An 18249-nucleotide genomic window follows, 5' to 3' on the forward strand; every position below is an offset into this window, starting at 1 on the left:
CAGGGTGACGAGTAGAGTTGAAATCCGGATGTATGTCTGTCCGTCCGTCCGTCCGTGCGTGCAAGCTGTAACTTAAGTAAAAGTTATTATTTATTTATTATGATGAAACTTGGTACACGTATTTTTTGGCTCTATAAGAAGGCTAAGATCGAAGATGGGCTGAATCGGCCCACTGCCACGCCCACAAAAAGGCGAAAACCGAAAACATATCAAGTGTCATAACTAAGCCATAAACAAAGATGTTAAAGTAAAATTTTTCACATTGGATTGCATTAAGGAGGGGCACATTTGGACGTAATTTTTATGGAAAAGTGGGCGTGGACCTGCCCCCTACTAAGTTTTTTTTACATATCTCGGAAACTACTATAGCTATGTCAAMCAAACTCTATATAGTCGTTTCCTTCAGGCATTTCCATATGCAGAGTTCTCAGAGTTCAAAAATATAATCGGATAATAACCACGCCCACCTYCCATACAAAGGTTATGTTGAAAATCACTAAAAATGCGCTAACCGACTAACAAAAAAAGGCAGAAACAGAAGGAAGTTGCACCCGGGCTTTTTTTAAGAATTGAAAATGGGCGTGGCGTCGCCCACTTATGGACTAAAAACCATATCTCGGGAACTACTCGATCGGCAATGAAATTCGGTATATAATATTTTCTTAACACCCAGATGTGCGAAATATGGGTGAAATTGGTTCACAACCAATCCTTCTTCCAATATAACGCTAGTTTGTATTCTATCAGATGTTTTCTCTGTATAATATATACATTAGGAACCAATGATGATAGCGGAATAAAACTTTACGTAAATACTGCATTTGAGCTGAGTTATGCCTTGTGGAAAAATTGTCTTGATCGGACTATAACTTTTCAAGGTCATTGATATCGAACACGAAGAACTCAGTGCCTAACTTAACCTAATTTTTCACCGAAAATATCGGTAAATCTCTCAGATATTTTCATGTAATTCAGARGGCATCATTTTTATACTCTCGCAATAAAGTTGCTAATAACGGTATATATCGTCAGATATATGGTTACATATACCAAAGTGATCAGGGTAACGAGTAGAGTTGAAATCCCGATGTCTGTCTATCGGCAAGCTGTAACTTGAGTAAAAATTGAGATATTTTGATGAAACTTGTCATACGAGAGTAGAAAATGTTCGGTGACACCCGAACTTAGCCCTTCCTTACTTGTTAGATCTGATTTTAGTTGATAACGCTTCAATATTCTCTGTTGTCCGATGTGATGATCCTGCTTTGGAAATTAATATCGAAATCATAGCCAACTTACTCATTAATAATACACAAGACTCTTATGTAAAGGAATTATATTGTTCTCGATTCCACTTTGCAAAATGATTTCGGCTGATTTTTGATGAATTCACGCAGAGTTTCAATGAATTTTCCGGTGATCACAGATTTTGATTGGCCCACATGTTGATCATTTATGTCCTCATGACCACTTTGAAAACATTGAAACCACTCATGCATTCTGCTACGGGATAGGCAATGATCGCCATAAACTTGTTTCATCAACATAAACGTTTTAGTAAACGTTTTACCAATTTTAAAACAAAATTTAATGTTGGCTCCTCGTTCGAAGCTCATTGTCGCACCTATAAAACAAACAAACTGACACTTAAAACACAATAACTTCACTTCCAATCAATGAAATGTCATGAAATTATATAGATGGTGCTACCAGGGGGCGCTAGATTCAAAAGGTCCTGTTTACTTTGGAAAGCTTCTTGTATATTTATACTAATCCTTAACAAAACTATTTAATGTATTTCTTAAGCTAGGGTTATTTCCATCAATATAGAAAAAGTCATTTGAACTATAGGGGAATAGCAAAGTTGTCAGCAATACCTAAACTGTTTGAAGCAATTATAACAGACTAAATAACTTTCTGGATTTCAGCACGGTTTTCTTAAAGGGAAATCTACAGTATCTAATTTGCTAGAATTGTGTATCAACAGGCATACTGATGTTATATACACAAATCTTAGTAAAGCTTTTGATAAAGTAAACAATTCAATTTATTCGAATAAACTGTATCTCTTGGTTTTCTACCAATATTTCTAAAATGGGTTGTTTCTTATCTTAGTGATATAACAAGTTATATTTAACGATACTTTTTTTGATTTAATTGATGTGCTTTTCCAGTAGATCTGTAGACCATACTTCATACGTAATAAAAACCTTAATCTTATAGCAAGTATGCAGTTTTGTTGATCTGGGAGTAACTATGTACCCTAAACTCAATTTTCATCTTCATGCATCTTCCACTGTTTTTAATTTTAAAGGAATTCATGGATCCGCTGGCTACAAAAATTTTTTTCACATCTTTGGGAATTCTAGAGTACGCTTTTGTGGTATGAACCCTAGTTATCAAGTCCATTTGGAGAAGTTAGAGTCCGTTCAAAAACAATGGAATATAAGGAGTTTTTATAAATCATTTGAGTGTCAATGTAGGAACAAGATTTCATTCAGCAAGTAAAGAAGTGCTAAGTTCTAAGGGTATAAGTGAACAATTTAAACTCTTGCAACTCCAAGTGTCAAATAATGTAAAATACCTTCAGGTGGATTTTCATTATATTTACGAAGATACACGGTATATTTTAAATTTGCTCAAACCATTTTTCATACAAGGGTATATTCAATGTAAAAAGATCCATATTTTTAGCAAAATGCCAAAATGCCGTGAGTTCACAAATTCGGATTATAAGGGATTGAACCGTTTTGTACCCATTTTGACAATTTTTCTCGCTGGCTTAACTCTAAAGCTCTATTTGTGCCAAGTTTCGTGGATATATGAATTAATTGGACCTTGATTTTTATATTGGAAAGGGAGAGAATTATATGGAGTTTAAGATTGTGCAATATGTGAAGTAGGCTTAGTTGTAGTCCGATTGGGCCCACAAAAATATCAAGATCATGTTGTGTACCAAAATTGGTTGAAATGGATCCAGCAGATCCGGAGATATTATTTCACATAAATGTCGAAGGTACTACGCCCATTCTCCAATTTTGAACCCGGCTAATATAAGGTGTAAACCTTTAATGTATCAAATGCATTTGGTTATTGATTTATTTAGTTTTTAACAAAACCGTTGTATGGAGATAGCACGTTTGACTGGAAGCAAATATTAATCATCTAAAATCGGTTAAGTATTGTTCAAAATATTCTTCACTAAGATCTCTACACTATTGCTTCTTGCATTTGAACCAATTGTTGAAGCAAAGTTAATATGATAAAGTACTCATTCAATCAATGCCTTAAGTTGTTTCAGTTGATGTTTTAAAGCTCGCAATGTCATGGTGAAACAAAAAATTTTATATTGCTGAGAATATACTGATCTGCCTTGTTCTAGTTGTATTGTTGCGTTATGTCTAGTTTTCCAAAAAAAAAAAAAATATGTAACCATTTCAATCGATACGATTTCGATTGAATTTACCATATCCTCCTTCATGGAACTTCATCGCAGAAAGTTCATTAGTTCATCGATGACCTGTTATACAGTTAATCAACTTCGATTTAATTTCTGTATTTACTATAATTACTGCAAACATTTTCGAGTATGTAGAACTTAAAAAATGGCAACTTTAAGACAGAGTTGTGAGTTGCCAGATAGCATCACTAAGGTTGCCAATTCCGAAATCTAAAACGCAACCTACGTATACCGATATGATTAGTTTTAGGCGTTACAAACAAGCAACTTGTTCTAAAAATTATTTACAGTCACACCTGTATAAGCGAGAGTTCAAGGRAGCACAATCTTTTTCTCGCTTAAAGAGGTTTCTCACTAACCCGAGTTTCTCCTAATGCAGGTACATGTGTAGTGTTTCTCTCTTATAGAAGTACGCAGCAATAACAAGTCACAGCAAGTACGAATGTAGTAAATATGTACATATGCAATATGATAAAATTATGTGCTTGATATGCACAACATATGTACATATTGTCTATGTACATACATATTTTTGAATTCTTACGAAAACAAAACAAAAATTCATGCACTATTTAATTTTATTTTAGTTAGAACTTATTTACACTTAAAAAAATCCGTCAATTTTGTTTGGGTTTGTGTTTTAGTATTTTGAATGCTTTTGTCTAACTATTGTCTAATATTGTTGAATATTCCTTGATCAACAACCGACGTGTATTCAAAATACTGATGGACCGTCTCCAACGCACTTAAACCTGGCTTCATTTTAATGATCTTTATTTATGTTTCTGAAATCTGTGCCTCGTTTTCACTGTCATTTCCAGCATGATAGGTGTCCACATAATTATTAACGATATCGTCGTCGGTTTGTTCTCCAGCGGTAGTTATGTCGTCGTCAATTTGAACGAAATCTTCGAAGCTCGGCATTAACATATTGGATTCGTGAGACACAAGCTTAGATCATTCCTCTTTGTTAGGTCTAACTTCAACATCATTTTCCTCTGGCAGGTCTTGTTTATCTGTACTATTCCAAAACCCAGCTTCCTTTAAGCAGTTTTTAACAGTTACATTCTTTAAATAATGTTTTGGCCATCCAAGTCTTTGTATTATTGTCATAATCAACGGGAAAAGTATTCACTCTTTTAAAACATCTAGGTCGCTTTGATTTCCCGATGATGAGAAGTGGAAGTTTGTCCGTACCACTCATGTTTACACACCGGAGAAGTGTAAGGTATACCTTATTTTGTTTTCGACCATGGCATTTTTCGCCGTAAATATTTTGTCTGGAAGGCACTTGAAAAACAAAGCAGTTTCATCCACGTTGTAAATATTGTCTAGTTCATACCCTTCTAAAAGATTTGGCAGATCTTCAGTCCAGTGGTTGCATACACCTTGGTCCACAGATTTACATTCCCCAACTGCTTTTTTGAAAGTTATATCCTGACGCCTTTTAAACAATCTAACTAGCCGTTGCAAGCGAAAAAGTTCTATATTCTCAGTTTGGTAGCAAACTCTTTTGATTTTTCTTTTAACAAAGGTCCATCTATGGGATTGTTTTTATCGAAATTCGGAAACTCTACTCCTCTTAATATTTCCATGTCCATCAGAGCACTCAGACTTTATAGAATCTTTTGATTTTATAATGGGTGGATTCTGGTAAATTAAGCTCTCTCTGAATTTCATTCCGCGATTTTCCGGATTCAAACGCATTGACTATGTTAAGTTTATCACTTAATGACAGTACTATGCCATCGAGCAACAACATTTTTAGTTCCACGAAATAGAATAGGTACAATATGTATTGATGAGAAAACAATACAAAACAATGGTCTTAAGTTTCACAAAGAATAAGTCATAAAATTGTAGATTTTAAACTTGTAAATAATGTTCGTCTCTCGCTTATAGAGACCAGATAAATAGCAGGATCACTTACGGAGGTCTATGCGACAATAACTACTCTCTCTTACAGAGGTTTTTGTTTCTCACCAATACAGGTTTTGAAAGCTGAAAATAACGGGACCTAGCTATTACTCTCACTTATAGAGCTTTTCACTAAGCCAATTCTTACATATCCAGGCTTGACTGTATATAAAAATTAATTTATTTGAAGGAAAATATCAAGGGCAATGGCAAGAGGGTAAACGTCACGGATATGGTATTCGGACTTCAGCTCCCTTCGGATTAGCATCACATTATCGACGGAAAGATATTCACACGTCCTTAAACTCGTTACGGAGTTCAGATATTGGAGAAGTCGATAAAGTTCGGTCAGAAGAAATAAGAGGGGGTTTCGTGCTAACTGCAAGATCGGATAAACTACCTGCTCGACGCAACAGTTTGACGGAGAAGTCAAAAAAAGGATTTTTATCTGTAAGACGTCGTCTGATGAAAAAATGCATTATAATTAAACAATATTTGCTAGGGGTTTAAAATGCGAAAACAAAAAAGTACAGGAGATTTAGAGAAACGCGGCACTTTAACATCCAGCAGCGTAAGGTCAACGGCGTCAACCTCATCATGGGCAAGCACCGGATCAGAACAATCCAACCTAACTACAAGGTAAAATAATATACCAAAGGAAATTCCAGAATAATTGTTCCTTTCCTTAAGGTCGGCCCACACAGATTCCAACGCCAGCTTTACAATGGAAGATGAACAACTAGATTCTGCAGTGACTGAAATATATATGGGAGAATGGAAGAAAGACAAGCGCTGTGGACATGGTGTTGCTGAACGTAGTGATGGGCTTAAGTAAGTACAACTAAGTAGTTCAAATTATATCGTTATTATAATTTACTATTGTGTCGTTCACTAAGTAATTTGTTTTTAAAAAATGTCTTAAATTTCTTGTTTGGTGCTCTATCGAAGATGAAGGATCGAAAGCAGAATTTTCGGCATATTTTACGATCAAAAGGGTAAAAATCCTGCTCAAGCCACATCTTATGTGTTTACAGAACGTAATTTTCTTTGTAGCATTAATGACTGTCAAACATTATATTATCAATTTTTGAAAAGCATTTTTACTGGCAACGAAAAGTGGGTTTGAACCAGATGTGCCTTTGTACTTTTTGAATGGGAGAGTATTTACTTCAAATCAAGATGTAAACACCAATTCTTCCCGTTCATTGCCTGAAAAGAGCAAAATTAATATAAGCGTCTCTTGCCCGAAAAATGATGAATTACACTTAAAAACCGAAATTACTTAGTGAAGGGCCAATATAAATTGATTACCTTTATTGTAAACTTTGCGTGAAGGACATTTCCCGTGAACAAATTCACAAATTTTCTTATTTTGACCTTCACTTGAAACACTCGAATACGAAATTTGTCCACGAAAACAATAATTTGACAAAAGTAATTGGATCCATAATCTCAAAATCAGCCGTTTTCATTTGCTATTTTTGAGTAATAACTGAATACCAATACATTGTATGTAACATAAAACCATTATAATGTAAACAGAAAACTTCGTCGGGCTTTATTTAAGCATCCCTGAATTAGTAATTAACAAAATCAAACAAATGTTTTTTCAGCTGTAAATAATCTGTAATTTAATCTATTTTATCCAAATACATCTTCGTAGTGTACATACATATGTATATATGAGTAATCATTGTCACTTGTAAAGTTTCAAACATTCCAGTGAACGAAAGAAGGCACAGACGCACCATTATTGACGAATAATTTTCGATCACATTGCGTATATTACAAAAATATGAGAATATGAGTAATGAATAAATACAAAAGTAATTTCAAAAATTATTACGATGAATAGTACAATATGTAACTCCTCCAACGCTAGAATTGAAGATATATCTTAAATTCTAATAGGATTTTCAAATTTTACTTTTATCTCAATATTAGAGTTATGAATATTTTCCAAATTAAAATATTTATATTTCGGTTGTTCTTTATCCATTACCCTTTTGTTCTTTGTAAAATTTTATCTTTTCATTTCCTTTATTTATACGATTATTTTTTCCTATTAAAATGTTTTCATAAATTTTTCTTTTATTACAATTTCTTTGTTCAATGTTTATTGGTTTTTCTTTTGTAACTGAATGATAAGAATTGTTATAATATTCTAGTGCTTTACTAATTTTTTCTTTTATACTAAAAGATTTTTGTTCAATCATTAAAACTGGATTTTTTTCAAAAATAGTGTTTTGCAATCTCTCAATATCGGCGTTGCCAGTGCCTTTGTTAGGCTTCACTAGATCAAGACTTCTATTTTCGGTTTTAAATAATCTTTAATGTTTACATTTTTGAATTAATTATCGAAATTAATTTTGTATTTTTCGATTAGTTTCCTCGCACTCACCGTTCGGAATTACAAGAAAAAAAGGCAACACTCAATTCCGCCAAAAAGTTCGCAAAATGTATTTTATTAAAATTAATTTTGCTCGAATTTTAAAATTGGATGTTGGCACAATATTAAAGGTTGGCACTGGGGGTGAACAGCACGGCTTTGGATAGCAGATCGCAAAGAGAAGTGGCTACGAACTTGTTTCTCCACCCCTTTTGTTCTCTTTTTATTGTGGTGAAAAATGCAGTGTAGTTATGTAGTTATGTGTGATGTGGATTGTGGGTGGTGTAGAGATGAGTGTGGTGAATGAAGCGTGCTAGTGACGTATGTTTTAATGCGGTGAGTGTAGAGTGTTCTGGAGGCGGGATTATTGCTATGGTTAGGTATTCGGTGTTGGTTATATGTTGTATGGGGCAGGAGACTGAAGCTCATTTAGCCATCCCGGCCACATAGGCGAATATTTCAGCCTAGAAGTCGTTGCAATTGCGTGATCGTGGCTACAACGGTGCTTAGGCCGGAGGTGCGGCGCGGACGGTTCGTTTGTTGCAGGCGTCGGGTCGACGTCCCATTCTGTTGCCGCCGGATACGGGATGATGATATGGTTGGTTGTCGACGGGTTCGTGCATCCCGGCTTATTGGCGGTCATCGTACTGCGCCACGGTGGTGGCTACCGGAATGCTGACCGATGTCGTGTCTGGTGGTTCAGTGCAGCATGGTGTGAGGGGGCACACGTTTCTCGAAGTACACTCCTCGGTAGTGTGCGTGGCATAGGTGGGTCGTCAAGTTGATCGACCATTAGGCTGTTTTGCTTGTTATTTTATAATATTTATTTTATCGGCGGTCGGTAAAAAGCATAGCTTAACGAGTGGTCTTGTTAACTTTCCTGATTGCGTACGGAGATCGACTACGCGAATATGACCGTCGGAGCCTTGGTAAAGCTTCTATATGCGGCCAAGCTGCCATTCGGTAAGGGGGAGACACTCGTCCTGTATCAGGACTCAATCTCCAATCTTTGGCGCATTTTCTGTAATTTTCCATCGGTACCTCTTGTCGAGGTCCTTGATATAGTCTTCCTTCCATCGGCGACTGAAATTATGATGGATAATTTTAATTCTTTCCCATCTATTTAGTACGGATAGCGACTCCACGCCTGGCTCAGGTGTGGCCAGAATGGGTGCTCCTTTTAGAAAATTAGGGCTGTGAAACCGGAAGGATATTGCGAGAGAACCGTGAGGGGCCGTGAGTTGAGAACGGCTTCGATGTTAGTTAATAATGTAGTGAATTCTTCATAATTAAATTTGTAGCTGCCAGCTATCTTCTTGAAATGAGATTTGAAGCTCTTTACAGCTGATTCCCATAAACCGATGTCCGTTGAGACTTGTTTTGTGAAGTCCACAAACTGTTTTTCAGTAGCTCTTTGAGCTCAGATAAATGTTTTACCATTATCGCTCATGATTTTTGATGGAAAGCTACGTAAAAAAGACAGCCACATAGCCCTTCATTAGGGTGGGAGATCTTAGCATGGACGCCTTTATCTGAAAAGGCCCAGAAAAATCGACACCTGTTGTGGTGAAAGACAGAGCATAATTGGTTCGCATTTTCTGCTTATGCATAGTGCAGATCTTGCACATGAAAATGCACTTCTTTATTTGGGGCTTAAGTCGGGGTATATACAACTCTTGGCGAACCATATGTTGCATGAGGCGATGTTCGGCATGTAACATTAGTATGTGGATATATGCGATGAATAAGGTGGCAAATGGACACCTTTCAGGTATGATTATAGGGTGGCGTTCATTATATGTTAGGCTTGAATTTGCCAGCCGACCATTCGCACGAAGCAGACTTTTCGTGTCTAGAAATGGATTTAATATTAAGAGTGAGCTCTTTTTATCAATCGGCTTCAGTTCTCTTAATAATAACATGTCACTGCTGAAGTAGCGCGTTTGTTTTGATGTGATAAGGGCGATTTTTGCCTTTTGCAAGTCTTGGTGAGTTAAAGTGTCGCATTGGGGATAGGTCGCCCCTTTAGCTTTATGCTTGAGTCGGTCTATGAATCTGAACATATAGGCGACTACCCTGAGCGCTCGGGAGAACGATGAGAATTGTTCAAGGATGTCAGTATCATACAGGGTTGTTTGATAAGTGTCAATTTTTCGACTTTCTGGGGCAATTATGTTGCGCATGGGCGATTGTGGCCAAGAATCGGSAGATTCTGCTAACCATTGGGGGCCATTCCACCAGAGGGTGGAGGTGGCGAGATGCAGAGGTTTGCATCCTCTTGTACCTAGATCAGCAGGATTGTCAGCACTGGTCAAGTATTTGAGACGTTTTGTTGGAAATATATGTTTTCCACGCATGTGGTGGTTTTTCCAACCAGGCTAGAACTATTTCGGAATCGGACCATAGTATAACTTGTATTTTGCCATGCTCAAGTAGGTCCGCACCATGGAAACTAGCTTTGCAAGTAGCAGAGTGCCACAGAGTTCAAGTGGTGGTAGCCTTATCGTGTTTAGGGGTGCGACTTTTGCTTTTGCCGCCAGTAGGTGGCTTGTGGTTGCAATATCGCTTTGTGTGCGCACATAAATAGTGGCACAATATGCCTTTTTAGAGGCGTCGCAGAAACCGTGTAGTTCCATTTTGTATCCGAGGGAGTAGTTTACCCACCCTGGAATTTGTATCTACGAAATGTCTTTTAGGTTCTTAGCAAACTGGGACCATTTATCTAAGCGAAAAGGCTTTACTTGTTCGTCCCAGTCGGTTCCGTCTAGCTATAATTCTTGGATCAGGGTTTTCGCTTGTATCATAATTGGCGAAAGCCATCCTGCGGGGTCGAAAAGTTTCGGTACAGAGGACAAAATTTGTCTCTTTGTGATGGCGGATATTGCAGATATTGACTCTGTAGTATATGAAAACTGGTCAGATATCGCATTCCATTGTATGCCCAGTGTTTTTGTTGTACTTTCCTTTTTAAATATAAGGAAATTAGTACCCAACAAATGGTCTTTAGGAATATTGTTTAGAATATTTGGGTGATTGGCTGTAATTTTTTTTAAAGGGCATTTATTACCTGTGGTAAGGTCTCGTGTGCTTGTGGAAGACTGTGGCTTCCAGACAGGATATCCTCCACATACGACTGTGTTCTTAGCACTTGTGTTGCCAGAGGAAATTCTGACTTTGTGTCTTCTGCCAGTTCGTGGCGTGTACGAATGGCTAAGTATGGAGCACAGTTTACGCCAAAAGTTACTGTTTCTAACTTAAAGTCACGTAGTGGACTATTGGCAGATTTTCGGAAAATAATCCGTTGAAAATCTTGATCATCTTTATGAACAATTATTTGTCGATACATTTTTTCGACATCCTCATTTAATATTTATTTGTATATACGCCAATTTAATATGAGGAGCATTAAATCTGGTTGGAGTGTGGGTCCCGTAAATATAATATCATTTAGGAAATTTCCCGAGCTAGTGGATGAGTAATATTTGCCTTCTATGATTTTTTTGCATGGGCGTACTTAATCGATGTGATTTAAATGGAGGTATCCTTCTAAGACACCATCATAATCTTGTTTAAGCTCACCTTTTCTAAGTAGGTTTTTCTCCATACTTAGAAACTGCTGTATTGCAGAGGTGCGAGAGTGACTAAGGCGAATGTGTCTCGAAATTGTTGTTTTCGAGGTAGTCGCACGACATACCGACCATTATCTGATCTAGTAGTTGTGGCTTTGTAAAAGTCTTCACAATACTGATCTTCTGGTGTTGTAATTGAAATGGGGGGGGGGGGAGTTCTTCTAACTCCCAAAACTTTCTCAATTGTGAATTGAGGTACACGTTTGAGATTTCCTCAACTTGAGTTGTCATTGTTGTGACTGGTTCCGCAACTAGTCCACTTAGGATCCAACCGAAAATGGTATTTTGCGCCAGAAGTGTTTTCGAAATTTTTTCAACACCTACTATTATCATTTATGATATAAGGTCGCTGCCTAATAGAAGGTCTATTTGAGCGGGGGTGTTGCAGTTGGGATCYGCTAGCTTTAGGTATGTAACCTTTTGCCAATGTTTGCTATTTATATGATAGCTTGGAAGCATGTTCGTGAGTTGCGGTAAGACTATTGCATCTGCTTGAATGCGCTTATCCGCTTGGGGGGAAATTAGGGTAATGAGGCAGATTTTATTGGAGTTTTGAACTACTCTTCCGCCCATTCCCGTAATTTCAAAATTGGCTAATTTTGTAGGCAGTTGTAGCCTATTTAAGGCCCTGAGTTTAAACACGGTGTTCGATGGAGACGACTGCTGTAGGTAGTAGTACCATACTTTKAATCTCGCTGTGCAGCGTTTGAGTTTTTAATGTTTTGGAGCAGCATGCTGTCTCTTGGCAAAATTCGGGATTTTGTGTTTCGGGAGTTGCTGTTGCAACTAAAACCGTGGCTCTTTTTGAGAAAGCGCTACTTTGAGGTGTGTTGGGAAAGTTATTTAAGTGCAACATAAAATGACGCCTTTTGTGGCAATATACGCAGTTGAATTTGCTTTCGCAATTATTAAGATTGTGTGAGTGGGACAAGCAGTTTGTACAGAGTCTTTTTGACCTGACAAAGTTGTTCCTTTCATTCACATTCAATTTTTTAAATTTTTCGCAAGCTTTTAGCTTATGCCCTCCTGTATATAGTTGCAGGACGTGAATTTATTTTGTTCAGACGTGAACGCTTGTGTTTTGAAGAAGCTTCTGTTTAAATGATTGTTGCTTTCGGCTTGGGGTTTATTGAAGCTTCGATTGTCTTGTTGAACGTTTTTAGTTCTGACTACTTTTTTGTCTACCCTTTCCGCAATTTCGTATTGGGTAGTTAAGAAATCTTTCATCTGCTGCCACGTTGGGCATTTTCTTCTTGATGAGAGCGATTGCTCCCACAAAAGTAACGATTTTTCTGGTAATGCGGCGGTACATGTGTTTACCAGAATAGGATCTCAATTGTGAGTGGGAAGTGGATTCTAGTTTGATGAATTCTTCACTGGTTTCTCTTTGAATTTTAGGCAAGTTCATAAGTATCAGATCATGGCTTTTGTCTCTTCATATTGGTCAAGGCAATTTCCATATTTGGCGTAAGGATTTGAAATTTTCGGGTAGATCTGAGTCGTCAATTTCTACTATCGCGTCATATACAGATTGGAGACGTCTCCAGAAATTGTCAATATTTTGATTTTTGATTTCTAGCACCAATTCAGAATTATCTTGAATCGGCGAAGATGAAAATCGAATGCAGTATCTTATTAAGCTGTCACTCTCAGAAATGAATTTAGCGTAAGAAATATCTTTCCCCTTTTTTGCTTTGTAGCACATTGTTTCGAGCGTGTAGCTTCTGTAGGTGTACTTGGACTTTTGTCATCAGAAATCATTTTCGGAATTTTTAAAAATTGAGTAGATTTAGAATCTTTAGAGTCTGTGCCCATTTAGTAACAAATAAATTAATAAACGTAAAATATATTTTTTCATATAAATTCAGGTGAATGTAAAAACCCGAAAACTCTTTTACGTAAATAAGAGTTTTTATTTCCGAATTAACGATTATCTTATTGAAATACGCATATGTCGTGTTACGCAGTTTTTTTAGAAATGTTTGGGCAATAATATAATAAATGTATTGTATATTTTATATGTGTGTATATATATAGTATATATACTTTGTTTTTTTTTTTGGTTGCGAACTTATTCGTAAGCCCTCGTAAGCCCCTTTCATAGTTTCAGGCGTCAATACCCTTTGTATATGCCTGGTCTGTATGTAATGCGCTATGGTACATATATTCAAGTATTTTTATTGCTTGTATTGTTTTTACGTTCTTCCGTTGTTGTAGGCGCGATTCGAATCCAAAAGAGAGTTCACCATGCGCAGGAGTTCACCTCTTTATGCTTTGTGTTTTTTGTTTTAACTTCGTATAATATAAATCGAATTGTTACTATTTAATATGTATGTATGTATGTTCGAATTTATTATTTCTTTTTACTGCGCCCGAATTATGTATTAGATTACTTAGATTTTTATAACGCGGCGCCTTCGTTTGATTTAGATTTCTTACTTTTTATGTAATATTTTTTTTAAACTTGTTTTTCGTTTTTAATATTTTTACACCTGAACATGTAATTATATATGTACATATGTTCATATAATAACAAGTACTTATATTTGTTATTGCTTTAAAAATGAATGTCGTTTATGTGTGTTTATGATAATAATTCTTTTTATCTCCGTTTTGTCACAGCAATGCGACTTTTTACTTCAATTTAATTTAGCTTCTTTCTTTTTATTTCGTTTTTTATATGTATTAATGTCATTGCAGTCTTTATGTTTTTTTTTTTTTTAATGTTAAATTTGATTTTTTTTCTATAGTGCCTTTCTGTAGGCTCGAAGGACCATGTATTTTTCKATTAGTTTAATCGCACTCACCGTTCGGAATTACAAGAAAAAAAAGGCAACACACAATTCCGCCAGAAAGTTCACCAAATGTATTTTATTAGAATTAACTTTGCTCGAATGTTAAAATTGGATGTTGGCACAATATTAAAAGTTGGCACTCGGGGTGAACAGCACGGCTTTCGATAGTGGATCGCAAAGAGAAGTGGCTACGAACTTGTTTCTCCGCCCCTTTTGTTCCCTTTTTGTTGTGGTGAAAAATGCAGTGGTAGTGTAGTTATGTGTGATATGGATTGTAGGTGGTGTAGAGATGAGTATGGTGAATGAACCGTGCTAGTGACGTATGTTTTAATGCTGCGAGTGTAGAGTGTTTTGGATGCGGGATTTTTGCTATGGTTAGGTGTTCGGTGTTGGTTATATGTTGTATGGGGCAGGAGACTGAAGCTCATTTAGCTAAATTTATTAAAATGTCCCTTTTGAAATTTATAAAGTCTAAGTTTTTCTATTATAGTTCGAGTGGTTCTGTTTTCAAGACAATAAGCAACAGCAAATTTGAAAAGCGATCAATAAGTGTCAGAAAATTTGATTTTGTATTTTGTAGACATCCATATGCATAGTATTATTTGTTTTATGTCTGTTGGAGTTTCAGTTAAATGGAATCTAGCTTTAATTGGGCTTCTGTCAAATTTGGTTTTGGTACAAGTGGAGCAATTATTAGTGTATTTTTGGATTAAAAATTTCAAATTAGCAGTATAAATTATCTTTTTTAGACCAACGTAATTTTCGTCGATACCGGTATGACCAGTTTTATTTTTATGGTAATTATTAATTAATTTCAAAGCTTCTTCTTCTGTTTCAACATCGTTTGCATGATATGAACAACGAACGAATCTGATATTTCTAAATCCTGAAAATAGTAATATTAATTTATTTTTGTAAAACATTATATTTGTTGTCATTTAACTCTGTATATGTGCCAACTATTCCTTTTGTTAAATGTTCTTTTAAAATTGATTCTAAATTATTTTCCAAATCGAAAAGGTCAATATAAATCTTTTTATTTTTCTGTTTTAATTCCATATCCTTAATTTTATGTTATGTGGAATAATTTGAGGTTTAAATCTATTTACGACGGTCTCTAAAATTGGTATGTGGTCATGAAAATCTTCAGATTGTGAGTGAACAGTATCCGAATCGTCTCATACATTATTATATAAAGAACCAGTAGATGCATTTGTCATGTTTATTTCGTTAGTGTCTGCATTAATTCTACTAAGAAAGTCCGCTACTGAGTTGTCTTTACCTTTAATGTAGGAAATATTTATAGTATGTTGAATTCATTTAACTTGATTAGCCCACGATGTAACCTTGGACTCATTTTCAACTGCGATTTAATGAAAAATTGGCAAGGTACAAGTATGGTCTAAAATAATTAGTCCCCCAAACAATAGCAAGCAGTTCTCCTGCAGTAGCTGAATAATTTTTTTCGTGATCGTTTAAAGTTCTACTCGCATAACATAGTGGATGATTATCCTGTTGTAAAACGGCGCCAAGAGCATCTGAACTTGCATCTGTGACGAGCTGAAACTGTTTTTCAAAATCTGGGTACTTAAGTACCGGGGACTCCGTTATTGCTCTCTTGAGCTTTTCAAATTAGTTAATATAATTTGGGTCATTTACGTTTAATTTAACACCCTTTTTCAAGTATCTAATCATTGGGTAAACAACTTTTGAAAAATCGGTAATAACCGGTAACACTAAGAAACGACTTAATCTGTTTCACAGATTTTGGTAATTCCAATTTCAAAATTTGATCGATTTTACTAGTATTTGACCTAACTCCTTCAGGGGTTAATATATTACCCTATACAAATTTTCTTTTTAAAAGAACTTGCATTTATTTATTTGGATCTTTAAAGTGCTCTTGGAGACTTGTGGAGAATATCAAAATATCGTTTAAATAGACTACGCACATTTTATTAATAAAATCGTTCAGTAGTTTGTTGATAAATCTTTGAAATGTGGCAGGCGCATTTTTTAGTCCAAATGGCATTCGGTTGAACTCGAAACGTCCATATGGAGTGGAAAAGGCAGTTTTCGAAGGATCTTCTTGTTTAACAAGAATTTTGTGAAACGCTTTTGCCAAATCAATTGTAATGAAATATTGCGCTCGACCCAATTTATCCAAGATATTTTGTATATTGTAATACTGTTTAATGCCCTGTAGTCGACAACAAGCTTTAATTTCTTTCCACCTGAGCTGTCTAATTTCTTAGGAACGACCCATAAGGGACTATTGTATGGCGAATTACTCCCTGGGATTATACCTTGTTTAAGCATGTCGTCGATTTGCCTACATATTTCTTGTTTGTGTATCTGGGGATAACGATGTATTTTCAAATATACCCTCCTGTCTGATACAGTTTTAATTTCAAGATTTATTATATGTTAGAGTCTGTTTTTCTATGTAAATTAGGTATTTATATTTATTAAGATTTTTTTTAACTGATTTTTGTTGCTTGTGTAAGCCGTGAAACGAACACTTCTGCAGCCTGCTGGATAGCAGTGAACGCACAATGCCAGGAGAAGGCGAACCCGATTCCCCAATCGATGACGGCGGAGTAGACGTTCCATTGCCCGACCAGGAAGAAGTTCGAGTAGCAATTACCCGCCTGAAGAAGCGGCGGGGGCCGATGGATTGCCGGCCGAGCTATTCAAACACGGCGGCGAAGARCTGATAAGGAGCATGCATCAGCTTCTTTGTAAAATATGGTCGGACGAAGGCCCACCGATTGGAATTTAAGTGTGCTATATCCAATCCACAAAAAAGGACTGTGGGGTCTATCTGCGTCAACTACCGTGGGATAAGCCTCCTTAATATCGCAGATAAGGTTCTATCGAGCGTATTGTGTGAAAGATTAAAGMCCACCGTCAACAAACTGATTGGACCTTATGAGTGTGGCTTTAGACCTGGCAAATCAACAACCGACCAGATATTCACCATGCGCCAAATCTTGCAAAAGACCCGTGAAAGGAGAATCGACACTCACCACCTCTTCGTCGATATATAAGCTGCTTTCGACAGCACAAAAAGGAGCTGCCTTTATGGCAAAGGAAATATTTGTGATTATTTCTTCTGTAATATAAGTACTATTATTCAATGAATTAAGGCAAATATTTTGTATAAGTTGTATTCTTTTATATTTTACCAATTTATTTGTATCGGGTAGCGATGTTGTAAAAAAAATTCAAATTGTCGTCGCTTGTAAATGATCTACTTCCATAGGTGACATGTTATTCACGTCATTGTTTCTGTTGCGAAGTTGAGCGGAAAGAGCTTGTGCATTATTATTGCGAAAATTACCATTATTTCTCGTTTGAGAGGGTTTACTCGAATTTTGATTGTTAAATATTTGAGAAGGTTGTTTAAAACAAACTTGATTTTGTGTTGGAAAATTGTAGGGAAACGTTAACGTAGGATATTGCAAATTTTGATTACACTGATTAGTATTAAACTTATCAGAATTTCTTAAGTTAGTTTTACTTTCAGTACGAATCAAATAATTTTTTCTAATATCTGAACACCATCCCTAATATTTGTAACTTTAGAGTTAATTATAACCGAAGCTCGATTTATATCAATATTATTTAAAAACAAGTAAGGAAGGGGTAAGTTCGGGTGTCACCGAACATTTTATACTCTCGCATGATAAAGTGATAATCGAGATTTTATTATCCGTCATTTACGTATTTTTTTATTTTGCTGTAAGTTAATTAGATTAGATCAATTTGTGTACTTTGAGTATTGAATTGTATTTCCATTTATTTTAATTGCATTGAAAAGTTATAGTCCGATCACGACAATTTTTCCACAAGGGATACCTCAGCTCAAGTACCGTATTTGTGTAAAGTTTTATTCCGCTATCATCATTTATACAGAGAAGGCATCAGATGGAATTTCTTCCGTAAAACTTAGTGTTTTTGACGTTTTTCGTTAGTCGGTTAACACACTTTTAGTGATTTTCAACATAACCTTTGTATGGGAGGTGGGCGTGGTTATTATCCGATTTCTTCCATTTT

General features: G+C 36.0%; 1 protein-coding gene across 4 annotated transcripts in view; it reads left to right on the plus strand.

Annotated features, from left to right (window-relative positions):
• LOC108973072 overlaps positions 1–18249 on the plus strand; it is a 127414-nt gene that overhangs the window by 49420 nt on the left and 59745 nt on the right. For all 4 annotated transcript variants that reach the window (XM_018940089.1, XM_018940090.1, XM_018940092.1 and 1 more), the window contains 3 exons: positions 5568–5827; positions 5880–6016; positions 6068–6208. In XM_018940089.1, the coding sequence (XP_018795634.1) occupies positions 5568–5827; positions 5880–6016; positions 6068–6208 (538 nt within the window). The remainder of the gene's footprint in view (positions 1–5567; positions 5828–5879; positions 6017–6067; positions 6209–18249) is intronic.

The sequence above is a fragment of the Bactrocera latifrons genome, unplaced genomic scaffold (assembly GCF_001853355.1).
Source record: "Bactrocera latifrons isolate USDA-ARS-PBARC rearing strain unplaced genomic scaffold, ASM185335v1 scaffold_452, whole genome shotgun sequence".
Taxonomy (NCBI): Eukaryota; Metazoa; Arthropoda; class Insecta; order Diptera; family Tephritidae; genus Bactrocera; species Bactrocera latifrons.